This window comes from Cheilinus undulatus, linkage group 14, assembly GCF_018320785.1.
Source record: "Cheilinus undulatus linkage group 14, ASM1832078v1, whole genome shotgun sequence".
Lineage (NCBI taxonomy): Eukaryota > Metazoa > Chordata > Actinopteri > Labriformes > Labridae > Cheilinus > Cheilinus undulatus.
The window spans coordinates 44,295,459-44,320,428 of record NC_054878.1 but is presented as its reverse complement, the minus strand read 5'-3'; the positions used below and the strand labels follow the sequence as shown (position 1 = coordinate 44,320,428).

The 24,970-nt window shown below is 41.9% G+C and overlaps 3 protein-coding genes across 3 annotated transcripts in view; all 3 read left to right on the top strand.

Moving 5' to 3' along the window:
* LOC121521260 (serine/threonine-protein kinase PAK 6-like) overlaps positions 1-10,206 on the top strand; it is a 22,487-nt gene extending 12,281 nt beyond the window's left edge. The window contains exons 5-10 of the mRNA XM_041805096.1: positions 1,430-1,900; positions 2,326-2,459; positions 3,232-3,358; positions 5,136-5,261; positions 7,077-7,211; positions 8,502-10,206. Of these exons, the coding sequence (XP_041661030.1) occupies positions 1,430-1,900; positions 2,326-2,459; positions 3,232-3,358; positions 5,136-5,261; positions 7,077-7,211; positions 8,502-8,669 (1,161 nt within the window). The 3' untranslated portion in view covers positions 8,670-10,206. The remainder of the gene's footprint in view (positions 1-1,429; positions 1,901-2,325; positions 2,460-3,231; positions 3,359-5,135; positions 5,262-7,076; positions 7,212-8,501) is intronic.
* Positions 10,207-14,540: 4,334 nt separating this feature from the next.
* On the top strand, positions 14,541-20,342 carry myh6 (myosin, heavy chain 6, cardiac muscle, alpha). Its single transcript, XM_041805075.1, has one exon. It carries the CDS (start codon positions 14,541-14,543, stop codon positions 20,340-20,342), a length of 5,802 nt encoding a protein of 1,933 aa, XP_041661009.1.
* Positions 20,343-22,509: 2,167 nt separating this feature from the next.
* Positions 22,510-23,673, top strand: LOC121521182 (putative transmembrane protein INAFM2). Its single transcript, XM_041804938.1, has 2 exons — positions 22,510-22,795; positions 23,432-23,673. Exons 1-2 carry the CDS (start codon positions 22,510-22,512, stop codon positions 23,671-23,673), a joined length of 528 nt encoding a protein of 175 aa, XP_041660872.1.
* The last annotated feature ends 1,297 nt before the right edge of the window (positions 23,674-24,970 follow it).

Genomic DNA, 24,970 nt, shown 5'->3' with positions numbered 1-24,970 from the left:
AAATAGGTTGCAAGGCAGTTTTTGTTGGATCACTAATTTAAAGAAACATTGAAAAGTGATCTTTTCCCATTCTTTATTGCCATTTGCATTCACTCTGTGATGCATAGCAAGCGTTTTTTTGTCTCTAAGTTGCTGCCTCAACTCTTGACTCCTTTTCTGCTTTAAATTAAATAACGACAGCTTTTTTGCAACAGGAAGTTAACTAACTTTAGCTTTAGGTTTACAAGATAGAGCGTTAGAAAACAGAACCCTAAAGTTACTTCACTGCAGTTTTAATTTTGGCAGCTATTTTTAATTTTAGTCTTAGTCTTTAAACAAAATGTCTTTTAGTTTTAGTCACATTTCTAAACTTTTTAGTTTTAGTCTAGTTTTAGTCTATGAAAACTGAAAAAACATTTTAGTCTAGTTGTACTTCGTAAAAAGTCCTCACATTTTAGTCTTTACTTGTAGTCCAAGAATTTATTTTCTTGCCTAAGTCTGGTACCAAATCATGGTAGTGTGTTCTCTTCCAAACCTGGGGTCCCTGCTTTCTACAGCTGAGAGACAGAATAGCTATAGATGGATTGTTTTTGACAGATTAACCTACTGTGGAGAAATATCAGAGATTTTAAATGTCCAGCTAAAACTAAATTACACTTCAGTCTAGTTTTAGTCATTCTGATGAAAAATAAACTTACTTTTTGTCAGTTTTAGTCATGAAAGATCTATTTTTGTTAGTCTTAGTCTAGTTTTTGTCATGGAAAAAAGGCTGTTGAACATTTCTAGTCATAGTTTTAGTCGAAGAAATTAACACTGCTTCACTGGGTCACTTACAAGTTAACCCTTTAAAACCTACCACAGGAAATTTATTTGGAGTCTGTACGTAACTTTCTTTTTGCCAATTTTGTAACCAGATTAAAAAAATAAATAGATAAAAAAATAAAAGTGCAAAATCTGTAAAAACAAACTATTTACAATAGTGCAATCAAATTTCTAAGTGTGCCAAATACTTATGAACCCTCATATTTTATGTAAAAAAAAAAAAGTCATCCATAAAAAGTGCATTTGAAAATAAAAGAAAATCGTTTTTACTGAGTTGAAATTTCAAAATAGAGGAACATGTGGTCTTGTTTATTAAGATTTTTGTTATGCATGCTTTCTTTCTTACAAACCCATCACTGCAACAAAAAAGTGCTCTGAAACATGGTGAATGTGTGAAATGTTAGTGTAACTCCCCAGTTTTTACATGCAAGAAGAATAATCGATCTATCTTATCCAGTTTCAAATCTACCACCAATAAAAATGAATATGCTAATTGTAGCGCCGGTGCTATGCTGGGTTCTGTAGGGTTAAGTATTTGATTTTTCCCCTCATTTCGCCGTTTTTCCTGAAAATTACTGCCTATAAAAAGTGAGCTTATCCTTTAACCTTCTCCTGTCTCCTTCCCCAGCTTCCCCCACGCTCCTCCTCCCTCCTGCTGCCCCCTCCAAACAGCACCAGCAGCCCGCTGGTCACTGGACGGGGTTTACCTCGTCGCCCGCTCCGCCCCTCCTCCAGCTTCAACATCGGTGCTTCTCCAAGAACCCACACCCCCCTAGTCCAGGACATCGTCCCCCAGCACCGCCCCTCCCCAGCAGGCTCCCCTGGACCTCCAACCACCTCATCCCGCCCTTGCCCTTCCTCCACCACACAGATGGCGCCCCATGGGGGCGGGAAGGTGACCCATGAACAGTTCAAGGAAGCTCTACAGGTGGTTGTGGACCCAGGCGACCCCAGGACATCTTTGGAGAACTTTGTGAAGATCGGGGAGGGGTCAACAGGGGTGGTTTGCATCGCGCGGGAGAGACACAGCGGGCGCCAAGTGGCGGTGAAGATGATGGACCTGAGGAAGCAGCAGCGGCGAGAGCTGCTCTTCAATGAGGTATCAGCGGCTAACACGATAAAACCTTTAACCTTTCAGGATCTGATCCACTGAAGATGGATTGTGGCCTTAGCATAGAACGAGGTTTAGCTCTGCATCACCTCATCTGTCATGGAGAAAGGTTGTTGTGCATGGTCATAATTTTCCTTAACAACATTCAGGCTCCTTCACCAACCAATCTTAAAACCCTCTCATCCACTTTTTAAGGAGGTTCTATCACCAAAGCTTTATTCTCTGATTTGTCTTCAGTAAAGAATAAAATCTAAGAACTTTCCAGAACACCCCAACTAACAATTGAGTGCTGATATGACAGGATAAAATTTCTTCAGGAGCTTAAACATGTAGGCACCTATTTAAACAATAAGAGTCTGTGTAAAAGTCTGTGAACGTTCAGTCCAGTCCAGTGACCTGTCCACGTATCCCAGGTGGTGATCATGAGGGACTACAGACATCAGAACGTGGTGGAGATGTTTCGCAGTGCTCTGGTGGAGGATGAACTCTGGGTCATCATGGAGTACCTGCAGGGCGGCGCTCTCACCCACATTGTCAGTGAAAGCAGGTGAGCATGGCTTCAAAATATCTGGGGTAGCAAGGTAAATACCAAGATGGCGACGGCTGGGAGAACAGGAAGCAGCTCTTCTTGTGTGTTTGGCTAACGAGTATTTTAAATGAGTGATCCCCTAAGCTGCTATACACAAACTCAGAAAACAGTTTAAAGGAGAACCCCCATAGCTATCAGAGTCATCTCTCCATCTGAGTACAAGCTGTGAGCGACCATTAACGAGCAAACAAGCTAAATGTGGCTAGCTGTTAGCTACCTGCTACAACTACAGTGGTAGTAGTTTTAGTCCAGCTCTTTGTCAGTGGGACTGTGGTGTGTTTAACAGGACACATTTTATAAGCTCTTGTGTTGTTGCCTCCATTTACAACCTCCATCTGACTTTATATTAATGTTTAACATCTTCAACCTATTTGTTTGTTAAGCTTCTTTTTTCAGTCCCCTGCTTGGCTGTTCTTAGTGTTTTCCCACCTCAACAGGATATCAGATCATGAACTCAATGAAATCAATTATTTCAAATTGGGGTGTCTCATATCACCATCCGTGCAGATCCAGGAGGTTATGATCACTGTGAACACACTTCTCACCACTGGAAAACCATGCAAGATAATCTGTAGAACTATCAGATAATCAGGCCTGTACTGACTTTGGTCAGAAAGGGGAGAGTCAGGCCCAAAACTGGCTTGAGTATCTCGTAGCATGTACCAAGATTTTGCTCAACCACCAACAAAGCCACCTGCTAATAACTATCATCTTTGTGTACTTTTTTCAGGCTGAACGAGGAGCAGACGGCGACAGTGTGTGACGGCGTCCTGCAGGCGTTATCGTACCTTCACTCTCAGGGCGTCATTCACCGAGACATCAAGAGCGACTCCATCCTGCTGACACTGGATGGCAGGGTAACGATCACACACTCACACATGAGGATGAGGGCTGCAACATCCGGCCTGGTCCACATTTATATTCTAATGACCAAAACAGAAGTAAATCCTTGTGAATTCATTGTATAAACAATGTCTTTGATAGAGATGGTGAACCAATATAAAGTTAGACTCACAGCTGTATGATATCTAACTGCTTTTATATGTTGTCATAATAACTCTGACCAGTGGGTGGATGTTTAATGATATTTAATGTAAATATGATTCAGTCATGCTGGTTATAAAGTTTGTTTGTGTTATCGAGCAAAGTCAGAACTAAACTACGCCCAGAAAACAAATCCACAGAACAAACAGATCTGTCCTTTACTGATTCAGCGAGAGAGCTTCCTGCTGTTCATTTAGTCAGAGTGCAGCATACAGAGTGTAAATAAACCTGATGAATACTCTCAGAGCAGACAGAGGAGCAACTTTTTCCCAAGCTAATATGAAAGTTTTTGTAACTTAAATGTCAACAAGACAAAGTGAGGTTTTAGGCTAACGCAGCTCGGGTGCAAACCTGCTCTGGAACATGATGCAGATAAAACTCATCCTGAGGTCGGTTGGTGGAAGAGTGAAAATGTGTTCTCACAAACTGAGCGAGCGTGCAAGAAGGAGACTAGTGAGAGAGGCCACCAAGACTCATATGACTACTCTGAAGGAGTTCCTAGCTTCAGCAGCTGAGATGGGAGAGACTCTGCAGACTGTTGGCCAGGTTCTTCACCAGTGAAAGCTTTATGGGAGAGTGGCAAAGAGAAAGACACTGTTGAAGAAAACTCAGATTCAATCTGGACTAGAGTTCACCAAAAGGCATGTGGGAGACTCCATGGTCAAGAGGAGGAAAGTTCTTTGGTCAGAAGAGACCTAAATAGAGCTATTTGGCCCTCAGACAGGATATCAAACACTGCACTCACCACAAACACACCACCCACACTGTGGAGCACGGTGGTGGCAGCATCATGACGTGGGGATGCTTCTCAATAGCCGGCCCTAGATGGCTAGAAATGCTTTACATTAACAGAAGAGATGAATAAAACAACAGTAACAAGAGCAAATTTCACTAAAATCCAGACATTAATTTATCTAAAAACTTTTACACTAGACCCATAGACATGGCTCTGATGAGTCTGTCTGGTTTAAATGCAGACTGGACTTCCACCCCATCCTTTGATAAGTAAAAAAAGCTAATTGTGGGTAGCAGTTCGCAACCTACTTAGTCCACTTAAAAGTAAATGAGCTAAATGTTGCTGAATATTAGCTACCTGCTACAGCCGTTGATGGGTAACTGTAAGCTACCAGCTTAGATGACTATAGGGTAAACAAGCTAAATGTGGGTAGCTGTTACACACCTGCTTAGATGACTTAGGGTAAACAAGCTAAATGTGGCTAGCTGTTACATACCTGCTTAGACTACTAAAGGGTAAACAAGCTAAATGTGGCTAGCTGTTACATACCTGCTTAGATGACTTAGGGTAAACAAGCTAAATGTGGCTAGCTGTTACATACCTGCTTAGTCCACTTAGGAGCAAACAAGCTAAATGCTGCTAACTGTAAGCTACCTGCTTAGACTACTAAGCTAGATGTGGCTAACTCCTAGCCTTCTGCCTTCCTGTAGCTTTCAGCATTCATCCTTTCTGTCAAAAAAGTTTTTTGAATATGAATTCATCTGAGGCCTCCTAGGTTTGGATTCATCATACATTTCACTATTCAGTAAATCACTGCCTTCTCTTTCTCTTCTTCTTCTATGCTTATGCTGCAGATCAAACTGTCCGACTTTGGTTTCTGCGCTCAGATTAGTAAGGACGTCCCGAAGCGGAAGTCTCTGGTTGGGACCCCTTACTGGATGGCTCCTGAGGTCATCGCCAAAAAGCCGTATGGCACAGAGGTAACGTGACCATCATGGTCGGCTGGTAGAAAAGATTCAGCTTGTCCTTTCTTTTAGAGAAAAAAATAAAGAATTAAAAGAAAAATAAGGACCTTTTACACGGATCTAAATGATTTTTCTGTTAGCCTGTAAATGGAAGTCTCTTTTTGTGTTATCATCAAGCTGACAAACTCTGATATACATCCCACTTTCTAGGTGTTAAACTGCACCCCCCTTTGGAGAATGACCACAGTTTAAAGGAAAATAAACATGTTTATTCTTTAAGTACTGCACTTTGGTCAGCATTTTGTTGTTTTTAAATGTGCTTTATAAATAAATTTGGATTGGATTGGATTGATTTCGGAAAATAGCTTGATTGGCTATTGATGATTTTATAAAATCTAGATTAAAAATTCAAATGAATAGGTTGTTCGCAATCATGTGATCCAGGATGTCCGCTGTGGGTCAGGAAGTGGGGGACAGTCAATAGGAATAAATGGGAACAGAGAAAAATAAGCACTTAACAGGTCTAAATGAAACTCTACACTGCTAATATCATCTGAACATTTCTACATTCACAAAATGAAAAGGGGGTAGCTTACTGGAGAACAGCTAAATGGGGGGTTATGGAGGTCAGCAAAATCATCAAGTCATCACTTATCATCAAGTGATATATTTATCTATGCCCTGGTATATAGCTGTCTTCGAAATGTAAACCCCTATTTTTTAAAAAACATATTAAAAATGGTTTTAAAGTGGCAAAAATGGGTTAACAGAAGTGAAAAATAGGTGGAGAGTTGCAAAAATTGCTTCAAATTTTATAAACAGGCAGAAAAAGTGGTGAAAGGGGGTTAAAAGTTGCAAAAGTGAGCATAACAAAGAGTAAAATTCAGTGAAAATCCGCAAAAATGTGAATAAGGGTAGCGAAAATTGGTTAATAGTGACAAAAGTGGGTTAATAAAGAGCAATAGAAAGGAGAAAGTTGCGAAATGGGTTAACAGAAGCAAAATGGGCAGGAATGGGAGCAATTTAAAGGTCAAAAGTGGGCAAAAACAGCAAAATAGGTGGTGAAAATGGGTTCAAAGTTGCAAAAATAGGCAGAAAGTTGCATAAATGGCTTAAAATTGTAAAAACTGGCAGGAAAAAGTGGTGAAAAGGAGTAACAAGTTAAAAATGCAAGAAAAAAATGCATTCAAAATCAGCAAAAATTTGAATAAAAAGTGATGAAAATGGGCAGAAAAGCAGTGGAGAGGTTTGAAATAGTGGCAAAATTGCTTAAATATGGAAATATGACCAGTAAAGGTGGTGAAATAGGATTTTAAGAAAGAAAAACTGGTCAAAATTGGCAGAAAAGGTGGTGAAAAGGGGTTAAAATGTGGCAACATTTTGTTAAAAAAAACAAGTGCATAAAATCAATGAAAAGTGATACATAAAAGAGGATAAAAATGGTTGAAAATCATTTACAAGGGGCACAAATAAATAATACAACATCAGACTCAATAAAAGTTTGACTCAGTTTTTGATCTGTAAATGCATCTGTAGCTTTTCTGCCCCTCAGCTGTAGAAAGCAGGGACACCAGAGAACACACTAACATGGTTTGGTGCCAGATTTAGACAAGAGACTAAATGCTAGGACTAAAACTATAAAGAGCATAAATGACTAAAATGTCACTAAAACTAAAAGGCATTTAATCTAAAGACTAATTCTGAGCCTAAAATTAAAATTGGCTTACAAAATTAGTGCTGCTTCGTGCTAACATGCTTGCTTGCATTAGGTCAGTTAGTCCTGTCCAGTGTACCAGCGGGGTCTAATTGTTAGGATTTCTGCTTCTTCAGGTGGACATCTGGTCTCTGGGCATCATGGTGGTGGAGATGATTGATGGAGAGCCGCCATATTTCAGTGACACACCCATCAACGCCATGAAGAAGCTGAGAGATGAGGCAGCACCGAGCGTGAAGAACATCCACAAGGTCAGTGGACGCTCCCTATCTTATACGTGACACAAAGTAAGGACGTACAGCACAGAAGGCTTTATGGGGGATGAGACTTCTTTGGACCCAGCTTCTTTCTATTTGTTGAGAGCATTCTGTCATGCACACATCATCTCAGTCAACTCCCAGGCCCTATAACTCTAGCTCGCATCCTCTGACAGACTTATTTTTTTCTTTAAAAAGTAGACAAAATATTCAGCTTTTCATGCTGGATTTGCTTTTCAGATATTTGACCATTACTGTTTAAGTTTATGATGATTTTTGGACGTTAAACTTTTACAATATGTAGCTACATTAGCTTTAGCTATGCTTGCTAAAGTTCTTATTGTTTTAGCTAACATAGCGTCATTGGCTGATGTAGTAATGTTTATTATGTAGTTAGCATTGCCAAATTAGCTTGAGCTAAAGCTAACCAAGCTGTGTAAACTACATAGATAATGTATTTAACAGAGCAAATGCAGCTAAAGCTAAGCTCACAAAGTGGCTACACAAGCTACAAAGCTACATTAGCTGTGTAGCTACGATAGCTTTAGCTGTGTTTTCTAAAGTTCATATTGTTTTTGCTAACAAAGCAACATTGGCTCATTTAGTAAAGTTTATTATGTAGCTAGCACTGTTAAATAAGCTTTAGCTAAAGCTAACTAAGCTAAAGTGAGCCACCATTTATGTAACGACTTCTGAAACAAGTCAATACATAACTGAATCCTTGATTAGACTTCTGACCTTTATCTCTGTTCTAATTATAAAAGCTGTTATGCTTTCCATGTAGACAGACCCATGGACACAAAATGACTGCTGGTGCATTGATACTGTGCTCTGACTTCCCCCTCGCTGCAAACTGATATTCACTAAAAGGCAAGGGGGGCAATGTCTTCACAAATGAGTCAAGCATAAAACAGACTTTCGTCTGTAATGTTTGCAGTGCGGTTATTTCTTGAATGTAACTGTTGGACTTTGTTTCCGAACAAAATTGAATAAAACAAAAATGTAAATACGTTATACCGGCAAATCACTGCTCTTCTGTTCTGAAATAGACAACGTCTTAGATGAATGGTCTGTGAGAGTGGCCGTCAGAGACATGTCTCACAACCACGTGGCATGGATGGGGTCACATAGTTCAGTTTAAACTAAACTAATAATTACTGAGCACTGATTTGGTGTGAAACTGAAGAGTCTGATATGATACGCTAGCATGATAAGTAGTTAACAGGTGGCTTTGACCTCTACGCTAAGCTAACAGTGGCTGATGATGTTACTCTCCGTGTCCAGGTGTCTCCGGTGTTGAAGGACTTCCTGGAGTGCATGTTGACTCGAAACACGAAGCAGCGCTCCAGCGCCGCGCAACTGCTTCAGCACCCATTCCTGCTGCAGGGGGGCTCGCCGCGCTGCCTGGTGCCCCTGGTGGAGCAGCACCGTAAACGCATGTCGCTGTGCTGAATGCATACCCGGATGGGAACTCTGACATCCAGCTTTGGGACATTTTGTTTTAATGCCTACTGATGTCACCTATAAGGACTTAAAAACAACCTGGACTTTATTTTGACAGTTGGGCTGATCATTTCCTGTCAGGGAATTTTATTGTGAAAGAACCACTGACTTGGTTCACATTGACGCTGCTGAAATAGTATTTAAATATTTGTAGTTTCTGTTCACAAAGATCGTCTTCATGCAAGAGAACAAGGAAAATATTTTAGACATCGATTCTTGATAAAAAACATTTCATCAAAAAGAATAAGAGTCACAACCCAGAAAATAAAAACTCCTATCATCAGTGTAGACAGAAATCCAAGAATAATTTTGTATCACATTAAGCTGTCATAGGCCATCTGTACCTTGCCCGAGCATGATTGGTGTGCCCCATTTTTGGGTCGGAAGAGGTGGACTTTGGCATGGGTATGCAATGTGGATGCTCCGCCTGCACAATCAGGATATACACAAGTGCTAGAGAGCCGTACCTGACAAAAACAACTCATAGTAATGTGGTACACTTAAATGTCCCAGATCATCAAACAAATTTGAGTATTAGACCAAGGTAACCCGAGTTAATACAAAGTGCCATTTTTAAACAACAATCTCATTTTAAGGGGAAACTCTGTTTTTGGTTTGTCCACAGAATATTTCCTCAAAAGTTTTGAGGGTCATGAAGATGTTTTTAGTCAAATGTGAGGCGAGCCTTTCTGCTCTTTTTGTTCAGCAGTGGTTTTGGCCTTGGAACTCTCATTTTTGTCTAGTGTCTTTCTTATGGTTAAATCATGAACTCTGACCTTAACTGAGTCAGTGAGGCCTGCAGGTCTTAAGATGTTGTTCTGGGATCTTCTGTGATCCCCTGGACTACTGTTCCAAGTTTTCTCCATTTGTGGGTAATGGCTCTCACAATGGTTGGGTGGAGTCCCAAAGCCTCCAAAACATCTTTGTGACCCTTTCCAGACCAACAGATGCCAATCACTTTGTTTCTCATTTGTTCTTAGTAATCAGGCCTGGGTGTGGATAGTTAAATTGAACTCAGATTTCCAAAAAATGAGGTTTATTGCAGTTAATTCATGATTTAACAAGGGAAGGGGGGGCAATTACTTTTTTCATAGGGCCGGGTAGATTTGGATGGCTTTTTTCTCCTTAGTGAATGAAATCATCATTTCCAAACTGCATTGTGTATTTCCCTGAGTCCCCTTTCTCTAATAATAGAACTTGTTTGATCTGAAACATTTAAGAGCAAGAAATATGCAAAACAAAGACGGACTTGGCAGTATTGTGACTGATTTGTACTCCATTTCTTTCTGTCCGAATGTCAGTCATTGTTTGGATAATTTTCCTATGATCCTATAATCTAAATGTTGAATATTACACAGCTCTTAATTTCCCTGTTTGTTTTTTAACTTCAGACGAGGATAAAATGTTGAAAACTTGCACATTTCACACAGAATGTGACTTTGCACATATGGGTTGAATGTTTTTTTTTTTATTTTACATAAATTTTGATAAGGAAAACTGATGTAAATAAATAAAGATGATTATATTATGAAACATGAATAATACTCATGACCAGACTTTGGTAATGACTGACAAAGTCACTCTCATTTGTCTTTGTGTAAGTGGTTTAAACACATTTCATTAAAGCTGTGAGCTGTTCCTTACACACAGTCGCACAATATATGTGTGCATTTTAAAAAAAACCAGCACTTAACTTCACGTTAGCTCCATTAGCTCTAAGTTAGCTTGTTAGCACATTAGCTGCTACAACAGCCAATCACCATCCTTCCCAACGAATCATCCAAACAAATCACTAACCTGTGCTCTGTTAACCATAAACTACCTAAAACTCTGCATTACAAATCAAAATTGACTACTACTGTCAGTCCTCATAAACTGATGATCTCAACTGTAACCACCGCCGTAACAGTAAATATATACATGATGGTTTATTCGGGTTGGTCCCAAAGTAAGTCTTACTGCATTTGTGGTTGCACCACCTGACATTTGCCACTAATTCCAAATTAGACTGGTTTCACATTTGGGATCTGGGCCCAGATCTGAGTACACTTGACCCCAAAGTCCAGCTCATTTGATCAGTGTAAACACAGGAGAAGATTCTGGTACTTGAGGGGATTGTAGACAGATCAGGGGCACATATTTTTGTTCATAATATGTCCCCTTTAACTGGTGCTTAATTACCTGGTGACACTCCATTAAACGTTCTTCTATGTTGCATTAACATTGCTAGGAAAAGCTCTATGGTGGCACAATGCATATTTTAAGAGATTACAGATGCCTGCTTCAACTAAATAAATGCTATTGGCTTATTTATTGTATAATGAACATGCCAGCACATTTTTGTGGCTTTAATGTCTCTGAAAAAAAGCGCTGAAATTCTTTGCTAATGAAATAAGAAAGGTAATTACTTATTATTAAATACATTCCTCTCTCAGGACTGCCTCCCCTTGCTCACAAACATGGAGTTTGTTCTTAGTTTTGTCACTGATCATCCTACAAGGATGTTTAAAGCGCTGCAGACTGAAGTGTCCCACGCCGTTGAGTGACAGAGATAACATCAGATTAAAGTCGAGCTGGTTTCTATTTCCAGAGCTGACGAGTCCAAACTGTCAGAGATAAAGAGACATGCTTCAGCCCCTCACTGACACTCTTCTATCCGACACTCTTTAAACCACACACACTGAGAGGAAGGCTCCATGTCAGCTCAGTGGGGTTATACATCTGCAGAGTTTCAGTTCTCTAAAAGAGGAAATACTAGGGGTGTTAGAAAGCAGATACACTAATATGGCGATATTTTGCAGTGCGATACAAATAAATATGTCAGAAAAAAAGATAGAAAAACAGGCCAAAAATGTGACAATGTTGATGAAAGGTTGTAGATGAAGCCCATATTGGTGCTTTAGTGAACTGAGGAGATGAAGAAATAAAAATGTGTGGTACGTAAAGTAACTGTGGTTCTGAATTTTAAATAATTACACATTTATGAAATAACACATACTACTGTAGTGAATTACTGTATTACTGTAGTGTGTTCTTTTAGATAAAAGAGGTTTCTTTTATAAAATACAGTAATAATAAATACTTTTTTCTCTAACAGTGTGAAATATCAGTATAAATTGGTATCGATCATAGGCTCCTTTATTGAATCATATCAATATTGTATCTCAGCAGATTTTGTGATATCTGAAATGTTGTTTGTTATCGTAACATGATGAAACAGGTGCTCACATCATTAAAATCTGGGGAGTCATTTTTCCTGAGTAAAAAAATATTTTACTTAAAAGTAGTAAAATTTGCTCTTTTTTGAGTGCATTTATTACCATCCACCGCCAGAGTTGGAGTAAAAACACAGAGGAAATTCTGCTGGAATAAAACATCAACTACACCCACTGAAGCTATAACTCAGTAGTGATGGGAATTTGGCTGTTTCCAGTGATCCGGATCATTTAGTTTGACTCTTTCTGCTCCCAAACGGCTCTTCATTCGGGTACCGGTTATGTTCATTTTTCCCTGCCAGATTTAGCACTATTATGACATATGACTGATATTTTTGCAAGTATTTTAGTCCAACTATACTCAATTTTTTTGATGAAAATATCGTTCTATTATTTTTCAAGATATACTCTAGATAGCTCTGAAAGGACTAGATACAACACTGTACAGAGTCAATTACTGTAGAGTTATTTTAATTTTTTTCCCTGTGGAGTACATAGTCGTCATTTAGAGTAAAAAAAAAAAATCACATTTATAGAGTAAAAACAACTCTGAAATATTACTCTGCAAGCAGAGAGAATTTTACTCCAAATATGCTGGGATGAATTTTTTTATTTTTCACAGTGATTTTTTAGTCTATTTGAGTAAAATGTACTCTGGTAAATCTACCTTGCACACATTTGACCACCAGGTCTCTTTTTAGTGAACCACATACTCTTGGCAGGGAAGTGGCATACGCCAACATCAGGCTCTGGTTTGCACCTACGCAACATTTCTAAATGACAGTCCTGGACTTCAGAGTCTGTGAAATCATCCTCAGTGTACAGAGAACAGATGAATATCAGCAGTTTTATTTATAAAGGAGCAAAACCAGTACAAAAAATGAGGACTCTGTGAATTTGTTTTTTGCAATAACATTTTTTTAAATTTACCTTGCAGTGATTTTAGACTTTAATCTTCATTTTAATACATCAAAAAACACCATTTGTCATTCTGAGATTATTACTAAAGTCAGTTTGACTTATCAGACCATAGCTAACTAAATAATCAGCATCTCCATTAAAGGCTCTTTGCAGATGATGTGAAGCAGCGGCAGAGAACTAACCTGGGAAGGCAAGCAGTGATTTCCGCATAAACACTTCCAGAAAAACATGTTTTGATCTATTTAGGACCATTCAAAGTGTGAAACTATAAATATTCTTAAATATTAAGCTATTTTCATGTCCTGAAAGTAGTGAAATATTCAGGCAAAAGCTTTAAAAGTCACAGAGAAACAGCAGCAGGCAGGAAATAAAAAAGCCTCCATCTAATGCCTTGACAAGCTGCTAGTGTATGGTCCCTTTCTACAAAGTGGTCCGCTTTGGTTCAATACATTTTTGCCGTAGTTTAGACCCTGTGTATATTTAAGTTTGCTGTATGACCGGTCACTGTGTTATGAACCCCTAAATCAAATTTCGGTCAAATAAAAAATCTCTAAATTTGTGAAATTGAGCTTCAAAATCCTGAAAAAATGAGGCAGTAAAATTGAGAGGGACCCAACTGCAGTCAAGATGGCCTACATGGGCGTCGCTATACATCCAAGCTGCCAGTGGTTGTCAGTCTTGTTCGCGCCTAAGCCTAAGCCTTGGTGCTGGATCTCAAATATATCACCTTCCCCACTGCCTTACCCTGAACCTAACTACTCGGGTTTTAATACCTAAGCCTAACCTTAGACGTACAGACTTCCGGTTGAGACTTCCGGTATGGATTTGATGTATGTTGGCCAATTTGTCTGCATCAGAGTACTCTTGGTAAAATCTGCTCCAGGATGCAGCATGGAGCAGTGGACATTCTGGATCAGGTGACTGCAAACAACCTACATTTAAAACCAGGTTTTCCCCTGGATTCCCTCATTAGTCAGGCTGAAACTGAAACCAGTCAACTGCTGTACTTCTCCTTTTAGTTAAAAAAAAAAGGTCTGAAATCAAATTTCAGGATGATAACTGGAGCAAATGAAAATCCAACGCTCAAACACCAGCTGCCTGTGTCAAATCATTTAGAATTTCCTCTATTCTTGAGCCTGATTTGATTTTATCCTGCAACTATGAAGGCATGTGGCTTTGTCAACTGAAAAAAAAGGTTATTTAAAATGTTTTCCCCTCCAGCCATGATATGATTCAGAGAGGCATAATAAAAAGAAGTAGCTGTTGAATGAAGTTTTAAATTTAACCAAGGGACTGTGCTGTAGAATAAAGGGTGGAGGATGTGCAGTAGAGAGGAGATGTCCACAGACAGCATGAGTGGAGTCTAAATGAAGAGGAATCAGGAGGTGATAGGAGGCGTTAGGAGGTGATAGGTAGCATAGGGAGGCCATATCAGCAGACAGATAAGCTCCTCCTAAAATGGACACTCACAGCCAAAGGTCCTGAATTTGCCCTCATGATGCATTCACATCCAATTTAGCATCAATGCTCCTTTCTTTCCAGCAGATCTCTCCTAATTTGGTCTTCAGGAGGTCTTTAAAAGCATCCTCCTCCTGTGGAGAGTCTGCAGTGCTGCTTCAGATTCACCAGAGAACAGACTCAGACCACTCCCTCTGCTGCCTGCAGTGATCCTCCACCCTCCACCATGGGTGATGCTCTGATGGCCGAGTTCGGGAAGGCGGCTCCTTTCTTGAGGAAGTCAGAAAAGGAGCGACTGGAGTCCCAGACCCGAGCTTTTGACATCAAAACCGAATGCTTCGTAGTGGACGATAAAGTGGAATATGTGAAGGGACAAATCCAGAGCAAAGATGGAGGGAGTGTGACGGTCAAGAAAGAGGATGGAACAACAGTGACGGTGAAAGAATCTGACGTCCACCCCCAGAACCCGCCCAAATTTGATAAAATCGAAGACATGGCGATGTTCACTTTCCTGCACGAGCCCGCCGTGCTGTTTAACCTCAAAGAGCGTTACGCAGCGTGGATGATCTACACCTACTCTGGGCTCTTCTGCGTCACCGTCAACCCTTACAAGTGGCTTCCTGTCTATGATGCTGAGGTGGTGGCGGCTTACAGGGGGAAGAAGAGGAGCGAGGCTCCCCCGCACATCTTTTCTATCTCTGATAACGCCTACCAGTACATGCTGACTGACAGGGAGAACCAGTCCGTCCTCATCACCGGAGAATCCGGAGCGGGGAAGACTGTGAACACCAAGAGAGTCATCCAGTACTTTGCTAGCATCGCAGCGGTCGGTGGAGGCAAAAGAGACACCAGTAAGGGGACACTGGAGGATCAAATCATCCAGGCTAACCCCGCCCTGGAGGCTTTCGGCAACGCCAAAACATTAAGAAACGACAACTCGTCACGTTTTGGTAAATTCATCCGAATTCACTTTGGTACGAGCGGCAAGCTGTCGTCTGCTGACATCGAGACGTACCTGCTGGAGAAGTCCCGTGTAACCTTTCAGCTCAAGGCTGAGAGGAACTACCACATCTTCTACCAGATCCTGTCCAATCAGAAGCCAGAGCTGCTGGACATGCTGCTGATCACTAATAACCCATATGACTACTCTTACATCTCCCAAGGAGAGGTAACAGTCGCCTCCATCAACGACGCCGAGGAGCTGATGGCCACCGACAGCGCCTTCGATGTGCTCGGTTTCACTTCGGAGGAGAAGATGGGCGTCTATAAATTGACTGGTGCCATCATGCACTACGGCAACATGAAGTTCAAGCAAAAGCAGCGTGAGGAGCAGGCAGAGCCAGATGGGACCGAGGCTGCAGATAAATCAGCGTACCTAATGGGGCTGAACTCTGCCGACCTTATCAAAGGGCTGTGCCATCCTAGAGTAAAGGTGGGAAATGAATATGTCACCAAAGGCCAAAGTGTGGACCAAGTCTACTACGCCCTCGGTGCTCTGGCAAAGTCAGTGTACGAAAAGATGTTCAACTGGATGGTGGTGAGGATCAACCAATCCCTGGACACCAAACAGCATCGTCAGTACTTCATAGGAGTGCTGGACATTGCTGGATTTGAGATCTTTGATTTCAACACTTTTGAGCAGCTGTGCATCAACTACACCAACGAGAAACTGCAACAGTTTTTCAACCATCACATGTTCGTTCTGGAGCAAGAAGAGTACAAAAAAGAAGGCATTGATTGGGAGTTCATTGATTTTGGGATGGACTTGCAGGCTTGTATTGACCTCATCGAGAAACCGCTGGGCATCCTGTCAATTCTTGAGGAAGAATGCATGTTTCCAAAAGCCAGCGACCAGACCTTCAAATCCAAGCTCTATGATAATCATCTGGGCAAGAACAAGATGTTTGAGAAGCCGAGGGCTGCAAAGGGGAAAGCAGAGGCTCATTTTGCCCTGGTTCATTACGCTGGCACGGTGGACTACAACATCGGCAACTGGTTAGTCAAAAACAAAGATCCTCTGAATGAAACAGTGGTTGGTCTTTACCAGAAATCAGCGCTGAAGCTTCTTAGCATGCTGTTTTCGAGCTATACAGGAGCAGACGGTGGAGACAAAGGAGGTGGAAAAGGAGCCAAGAAGAAAGGTTCCTCATTCCAGACTGTGTCTGCACTTCACAGGGAAAACCTGAACAAGCTGATGAGCAACCTGAAGACAACACATCCCCACTTTGTCCGCTGTCTGATTCCTAATGAGAGTAAAACTCCAGGGATCATGGACAACTGCCTGGTGATGCACCAGCTGCGCTGTAACGGCGTCCTGGAAGGCATCCGAATCTGTAGGAAGGGTTTCCCAAACAGGGTGCTCTACGGTGACTTCAAACAGCGGTACAGGATCCTGAATGCCTCTGCGATTCCTGAAGGTCAGTTCATCGACTGCAAGAAGAGTGCAGAAAAGCTGCTGGGATCACTGGACATCGACCACACCCAGTACAAGTTTGGCCACACCAAAGTCTTTTTCAAAGCTGGTCTGCTGGGGACGCTGGAAGAGATGCGAGACGAGCAACTCTCTCGCATCATCACCAGGATCCAGGCTAATGCCCGGGCAATCCTAATGAGAGCTGAGTTTGCAAAGCTTGTGGAGCGCAGAGATGCCCTGATGGTCATTCAGTGGAACCTACGCTCCTTTCTGGGTGTCAAGAACTGGCCATGGATGAAGCTGTTCTTCAAGATCAAACCTCTTCTGAAGAGCGCTGAGTCTGAGAAGGAGATGGCCAACATGAAGGATGAGTTCAACAAGCTGAAAGAAGCGCTGGAGAAATCCGAAGCAAGACGGAAGGAACTGGAAGAGAAGATCGTGACTGTTCTCCAAGAGAAGAACGATCTGACTCTGCAGATTCAGGCTGAGCAGGACACACTCACAGACGCCGAAGAACGGTGTGAGCAGCTGATAAAAAGCAAGATTCAGCTGGAGGCCAAGCTGAAAGAGATGACAGAACGCCTGGAAGATGAAGAGGAGCTGAATGCAGATCTCACGGCGAAGAAACGTAAGCTAGAAGATGAATGCTCCGAGTTGAAGAAAGACATCGATGATCTGGAGCTGACTTTGGCCAAGGTGGAGAAAGAGAAACACGCCACTGAGAATAAGGTCAAAAACCTGACAGAGGAGATGGCTTCCCAGGATGAAAACATCATGAAGCTAACCAAAGAGAAGAAGTCACTGCAGGAGGCTCACCAGCAGACACTGGACGACCTGCAGAGTGAAGAAGATAAGGTCAACAGTTTGACTAAAGCCAAAGTCAAACTGGAGCAACAAGTGGATGATCTGGAAGGTTCACTGGAGCAAGAGAAAAAAGTGAGGATGGACCTTGAGCGCTCAAAGAGGAAGCTTGAAGGAGACCTGAAACTGAACCAGGAGAGCTTGATGGACATAGAAAATGACAAGCAGCAGCTGGAGGAAAAACTGAAGAAGAAAGATTTTGAGGTGGTCCAAATTAATTCAAGACTAGAAGATGAGCAGGTCGCGTCGGTTCAGCTGCAGAAGAAGTTAAAAGAAAACCAGGCGAGGATCGAGGAGCTGGAAGAGGAGCTGGATGCTGAGCGTGCAGCCCGGGCCAAAGTCGAGAAGCAGCGCTCTGATCTTTCCCGTGAGCTGGAGGACATCAGCGAGCGTCTGGAGGAGGCGGGTGGAGCAACATCAGCCCAAGTGGAAATGAATAAAAAGAGAGATGCTGAATTTCAGAAGCTGCGTAGGGAGCTGGAAGAGTCTACCCTTCAACATGAAGCCACCGCTGCCTCCCTGAGGAAGAAACATGCCGATAGTGTAGCCGAACTTGGTGAACAAATTGATAACCTGCAGCGTGTGAAGCAAAAGTTGGAAAAGGAAAAGAGTGAGCTGAAGTTGGAGCTGGATGACCTATCCTCCAACATGGAGAGCGTGGTGAAGGCCAAGTCAAACATGGAAAAGATGTGTCGTTCAATGGAAGACAACATGAATGAGTTCAAGAGTAAATATGAGGAAGCTCAAAGAGCTATCAATGACTTGACTACCCAGAGGGCCAAGCTGCTCACTGAGAATGGCGAGTTTGGACGTCAGCTGGAGGAGAAGGAGTGTCTGATATCCCAGCTGACCAGAGTGAAGATGTCGTACAACCAGCAGGTCGAAGACCTACGCAGACAGCTGGAGGAAGAAGTGAAGGCCAAGAATGCTCTCGCCCATGCTGTGCAGTCCGCTCGTCATGACTGTGATCTGCTTCGAGAGCAATTTGAGGAGGAGCAGGAAGCCAAGGCTGAGCTACAGAGAGCTTTGTCCAAGTCCAACACGGAGATCTCAGCATGGAGAACAAAATATGAAACTGATGGAATCCAGAGAACAGAGGAACTGGAGGAAGCAAAGAAGAAACTGGTCCAAAGACTGCAGGAGGCTGAAGAGGCTATCGAAGCTGTGAATGCAAAGTGTTCATCGCTGGAGAAAACTAAGCACCGCCTCCAAAATGAGATTGAAGACCTGATGCTGGACCTTGAAAGATCCAACGCAGCGTCTGCAGCGCTGGACAAAAAACAAAGAGCCTTTGACAAAGTCATGGCAGAGTGGAAGCAGAAGTTTGAGGAGTCGCAGTGCGAGCTGGAAAGCTCTCAAAAGGAATCTCGGTCTTTGAGCACTGAACTCTTCAAACTGAGGAATGCCTATGAGGAGTCCCTGGATCAACTGGAGACCATGAAAAGAGAAAACAAGAACCTCCAAGAGGAGATCTCTGATCTCACTGACCAGCTGGGGGAGGGCGGCAGGAGCGCTCATGAACTGGAGAAGATTCGGAAGCAGCTTGAGCAAGAAAAGGCTGAGCTCCAATCAGCACTGGAGGAGGCAGAAGGTTCTCTGGAACATGAAGAAAGCAAGATCCTAAGAGCCCAGCTGGAATTCAACCAAGTGAAAGCTGACATGGAGCGCAAGCTGGCTGAGAAAGATGAAGAAATGGAGCAGGCAAAGAAAAACTACCAACGAATGCTTGAATCTCTTCAGTCCTCTCTGGAATCTGAGACCAGGAGCCGCAACGAGGCCCTGCGAGTCAAGAAGAAGATGGAAGGAGACCTCAACGAGATGGAGATCCAGCTCAGCCAAGCTAACAGACAGGCTGCTGATGCCCAGAAACAGCTGAAAAGCCTTCAGGCGTACCTCAAGGACTCCCAGCTCCAGCTGGATGATGCACAGCATGGCAACGATGACCTGAGAGAGAACATCGCCCTACTGGAACGCAGACACAACCTGATCCAAGCCGAGCTGGAGGAAGTGAGGGCTGCCCTCGAGCAGACGGAGAGAAGCCGAAAACTGGCTGAACAGGAGCTGACTGAGGCCACAGAGCGCATGCAACTCCTGCACTCCCAGAACACCAGCCTGATCAACCAGAAGAAGAAGCACGAAGCCGACCTCCTGCACCTGCAGACTGAGATAGAGGAGGCCATCCAGGAGAACCGCAATGCTGAGGAGAAGGCAAAGAAAGCCATCACGGATGCAGCCATGATGGCCGAGGAGCTGAAGAAAGAGCAGGACACCAGTGCCCATTTGGAACGCATGAAGAAGAACATGGAGCAAACCATCAAAGACCTGCAGCACCGTCTGGATGAGGCTGAGCAGATCGCCATGAAGGGCGGAAAGAAGCAGCTCCAGAAACTGGAGGCTCGCATAAAAGAGCTGGAGAACGAGCTGGAGGCAGAGCAAAAGAGAGGAACCGAGTCCATCAAAGGCGTCCGCAAATACGAGCGTCGCATCAAGGAGCTCACCTACCAGACTGAAGAAGACCGCAAGAACATGGCCCGCCTCCAGGACCTGGTGGACAAGCTGCAGCTGAAGGTCAAATCCTACAAACGTGCAGCAGAGGAGGCTGAGGAGGCCGCCAATGGGAACATGGCTAAACTTCGCAAGCTCCAGCATGAGCTGGAGGAGGCTGAGGAGAGGGCCGACATCGCAGAGTCCCAGGTAAACAAGCTGAGGGCCAAGACCAGAGATGGATCGTCCAAGAAGGGCCTGGATGAGTGAGGATGGAGGAGTGAGTCAGCATTGCAGGTTTGTAGAGACACAACATAAATGTGACAATCATATAATCTACCAAAAAAGTAATTATGATAATTATACATTAAATATGAAATGGCTGCTGTGTGGAAATGTATGCTCATGAATATTTTTTGTTTGATTCATAATCAAGAACAAAACTACCCTCACACTTGAATGTTTAACATTGATATTAAAACTAATTTGTGTTTTTGATTTGCAGGCGTTCCTGATCCTGGACCGCAATGCAGAGAGAAGCTCAAATGGATTTTATTTTATTTTTAGTAAAATATTAAATGGATGTAGTTTTAGTGATTATTAAGGAAATTTTAACACTTTCATATTCATGGGAACAGCCATCAGCTCAATTCAAATCTTTCAACTCTAAATGTAATCAATAAACACCCCAAATATTATTTTGCATCTTTTTTTTTATCACCATCAGCTCTGTCAAACCTGAAATGAAGAATAAAAATATCAATTTTATTTAAATTAAGTTTTTAAAATTTCATTAATTGATTAAATTATTGTTTGATTTCATTTATTTTATTTTATTTTCATTTTATTAACTTGTTAGTTTTTTGTTGAATTTTAATTATCTAATTTAATTTGAAATTTTTTTCCAAAATTTGGTTTCATTTTATTTTTTATTTAATTTCTATTTCTTTTATTTTACTCATTTGTTAAATTTTTTCAAATTTTTTATTTCTGTTCATTTTTATTTTATTTCTGTTTCTTGTATTCCATCTATCTTTAAAGTTTTTTTTTTATTTCATTTTTATTTTAATTTTATTTTTTGCTATTTTTTAAAAAATTTTTCACCTTTAAGTTTCTGTTTAATTTTTTTCATTTATTTTTTTAATTATTCATTCAAGTATTTTTTAAATTACTTGTCTAATTTTGTTTGATATCATTTTTGCAGTTTAATTTCTATTCTTTTAATTTTAATTTTTCTTTTTGTTTATTTTGTTTTGATTTATTATTCTTTTGTTTTTTTTCCTCTCAATTTTTAATTTGTTGTTGTTTTCTTAATTCTTTTCCATTTTCTTTTATTCTATTTTCATTCTTCATCTATTCTTTCTATTTTTAGTTGGGATAAATTTTTGAAATGATCCTTAAAACTCTGGAAAGTTCCCCTGTTGTCAGAATGTTTGCAGTATTATTTCTGACTGAATCAAAGTGTTTCTAAGAACTGATTCATAATTTTCTCCAAAATTAAACTCGAGCCTCTCATTTATTGATTAAATAAACTGAGCTGATGAGTAATGTTTTACAGCCAATCAATAACTACTGTATCAGTTTCTCATGAAATAAAGTCACGTGTGATTGCTCTGATTGTTTTTTTCTCTCATTTCGGTCATGATAATGTGATGACAACACTGAGCACTGACTGGTCCTTGAAAGCTGAAATCATGTCAGAATTAACTCTGTTTTTTTATAAATCTTTTAAATGATTATTATTATTGTTTAAGTCATTACAGTGAAAGCGAAAATCATACTTATTGTTCTGAGTTTACCTCTGAAGTAAATTAACAGATAACCAGGTGGAGATGAAAAACTAAATTATAATTCTATAGTTAAGGTGTTTCTATGGGCAGGCTCTTTGACAGCTACTGTAGTTACTGGAGTTAAAAAGTACCGTTTACTGATCCCCTCAGTGTGACTAGACTCACCTTGAAGCTCATCATTTGCTCCAGATTAGAGTGATATCTGAGGGAACACCAATTCACTACACATGCCTTTTTTGCTGTTGACTGTTGGGTCAAAGCCCGGAGAGGAGGCTGTGGAGCATGCTCAGAAGGCCTGGTCCAGGTCGGGTCTGACTGAGATGTAGACATGCAGGAGTAAATCAGTCTCCAACCCTAGTCTAGGTGTGTCAGTCTAACTTTGAGAAATTTGATTTAGACTAACATGTTGATAAGGATATTAAACGTCTATGTTTAGTCACATTAACGAGGTAAATACACTTCTCATGTGAAAGGACTGCCTGTGGATGAGGAGGGGTGGATTAGGACTGGATGGGAGGGGGTTTGGTAGCCATTCATCCGTTATATAAAAACTGATCATCATAATGGAGGTTTTTTTTTTTCTCCGATGGCTCTTTCCCTGCTCACTCTCTACTCCCACTCTTCCTGTCCTGATCCAAACGAGCAGCATGAAGAACCAGTGGAGCCGGACAGCGAGCCCAGGGGAGCGTGGGAGAGTCGCCTTGTATAGCGGGGAGCGGAGGGCCCGACAGGAGACCAGGGCCAATAAGAAGTGGGTCAGACTGGCCACCGTGCTGCTCTACATCCTGACCGTGTCTCTGGCGGCTGTCGTCCTCGTCCTGTACTACAGCCTGATCTGGACACCAACGGCTGCACCAGGACTGACCAGGACAGGGGCATCGGGAACCACGACCTCAGGGACCAGGACAAAAGAGTCATCAGCATATAATCCCAGTAAGATTAAGAATCAATCATTTAGTTTCCTGTCTAAACATGTGAGTGTGACTGGAATCATATTACCTCAGTTTTCTCAAAGTGGGACTAACACATCTTGGCAATCTTTGGTTTTCTTTTACGTCTACACCTCAATCAGACCCAAACTGGACCAGGCCTTCTGAGCATGCTCCAAAGCCTCTGACCTTAGCTTTGACCCAAAAGCTAATTAGCATAGATAAGTGGTGTTTGTTACTTGAAGTGGGTGAATATTTCTGCAGTCACTTATTTAACATTAAATATTTTGACATTACGGCACGGCTACTCCGGCTTCCTCCCACCACCCAAAAACATGCTCTTTGGTTAACTGGTGACTCTAAATTGCCTGTAGGTGTGGGTGTGAGTGTGCCTGGTTGTCTGTCTCTATATGTCAGCCCTGAGATTGACTGGTGACCAGTCCAGGGTGTACCCTGCCTCTCGCCCGATGACAGCTGGGATAGGCTCCAGACCCCCTGTGACCTGGAATGGGATAAGCGGTATAGAAAAGGGATGGATGGATATTTTGACATTACCTTGTAAAAATCTGTTTCCACTTCAACATAAAAGAATCTGAACTGTCTCCTGTTTGGACCTAACTGTACGTTTATTTTCACACAGACTCTGCTGGACCTGATCACAGCTCACAGTATCCATCCACCAGAGCAGCCAGACCGAGTCAGGACCAAGTTGGCTCCTCATCCCCAGCCCTGATCTCCACGGCGGCCCCTCCTGTGACCGTAGAGGATCCTTCTAACCTTCCCACACATCCAGCCAGGGACCGTGGAGAGGAAATCGAAGGATCTGCAAGTGAACCTCCTGGTCCCTTCACTAAGAGGGAGAAACCGGAAGATGATTTTTAAGAGGACTGTTGTTTTTCTGTGGATTCTGCTCCGTGTCCTGTCAGGTCCATGCTCAATCCTAGAGTTCTTTTATTTTTAAAAGGAAACATTAAATTAATTTATTAATGGACGGATCTATTCAGTCTGACTTTTAAACATTTATTAAAGCCAGAGGGCTCAGCATGGCGGTCCATCAGCTGATCAAAGTTTGTGGTTGATTTCACCTCTTTAATCCTCATCACGGTTATTTTTAGGCCTGGGGTTAGCGCCGTTGCCTTCCCGGTCAGGGCCTTTCATGCGTGGGTTCTTTCTGGGTACTCCAGCTTCCTCCCACCACAAAAAACAGGCTCAAGCATGCTGGTTAATCGGTGACTCTAAATTGCCCGTACATGTGAGTGTGAGCGTGTGCCTGGTTGTCTATCTCTACATGTCAGCCCTGTGATTGACTGGTGACCAGTCCAGGGTGCAATCTCACCCAATGACAGCTGGAATAGGCTCCAGCTTCCCCGCGACCCCCAATGGGATAAGCAGCATTGATTATGGATGGATGGAACCTGTGTCCATGGGTGTAGCACAGGGGGATAGAGAGTACAGATTACCCAGGCCCACAGTAGGGAGGGGCCCTTGAGAAGCCTGCACTGAGAGGTGTGTTTTATTTATTTTTTCTTAGTAATTAGTGGTATTATTCAATCAAAAGCAACTAAATGAATCAGTCAACAGACTGAAATTTGTATCAAACAGAAAAAAATAAAACATTGGGTTGCCCTGCTCCTCCCTTCAAAATGTCCAAATGTTGTAGTCCAGCGCTGTGAAATAATGCATTTATTTATTTATTTACTTTAAGATTTATTTTTGGGCTTTTTAGTGCCTTTACTGGACAGCGGAGGACAGTGGATAGAGTCGGAAATGGGACGAGAGTAGGGAGAGACCATGTACCCGGGTCACCCGCGTACATGGGTCATGCCTTAGACCGCTAGGTACAGTGGCCCTGAAGGCCAAAAGCGCAAAAAATATTTAAAAAAAACACAAAGACATTTCACAGAACAAAAATAAATTTCACAAAACACAAATAAATTTCACAGAAGTGAAATATATTTTGCACTTTCTAAATATTATTCCTATTGGCCTTCAGGGCCACCGTAGATAAGCCATCTGTGTGCCCACTAACTTTGATTTAACCACAGTAAAAACACTGCTCATAAATGGGGAAATTACAGCTCAAAAATACGTTTAAATGCATTGATACTTGTAAAAATGGCACATTTGTTGCTTGGCTAGCGGTCAAAGGGGGCCCTGTGTAATATTCTTTCTGGGGGCC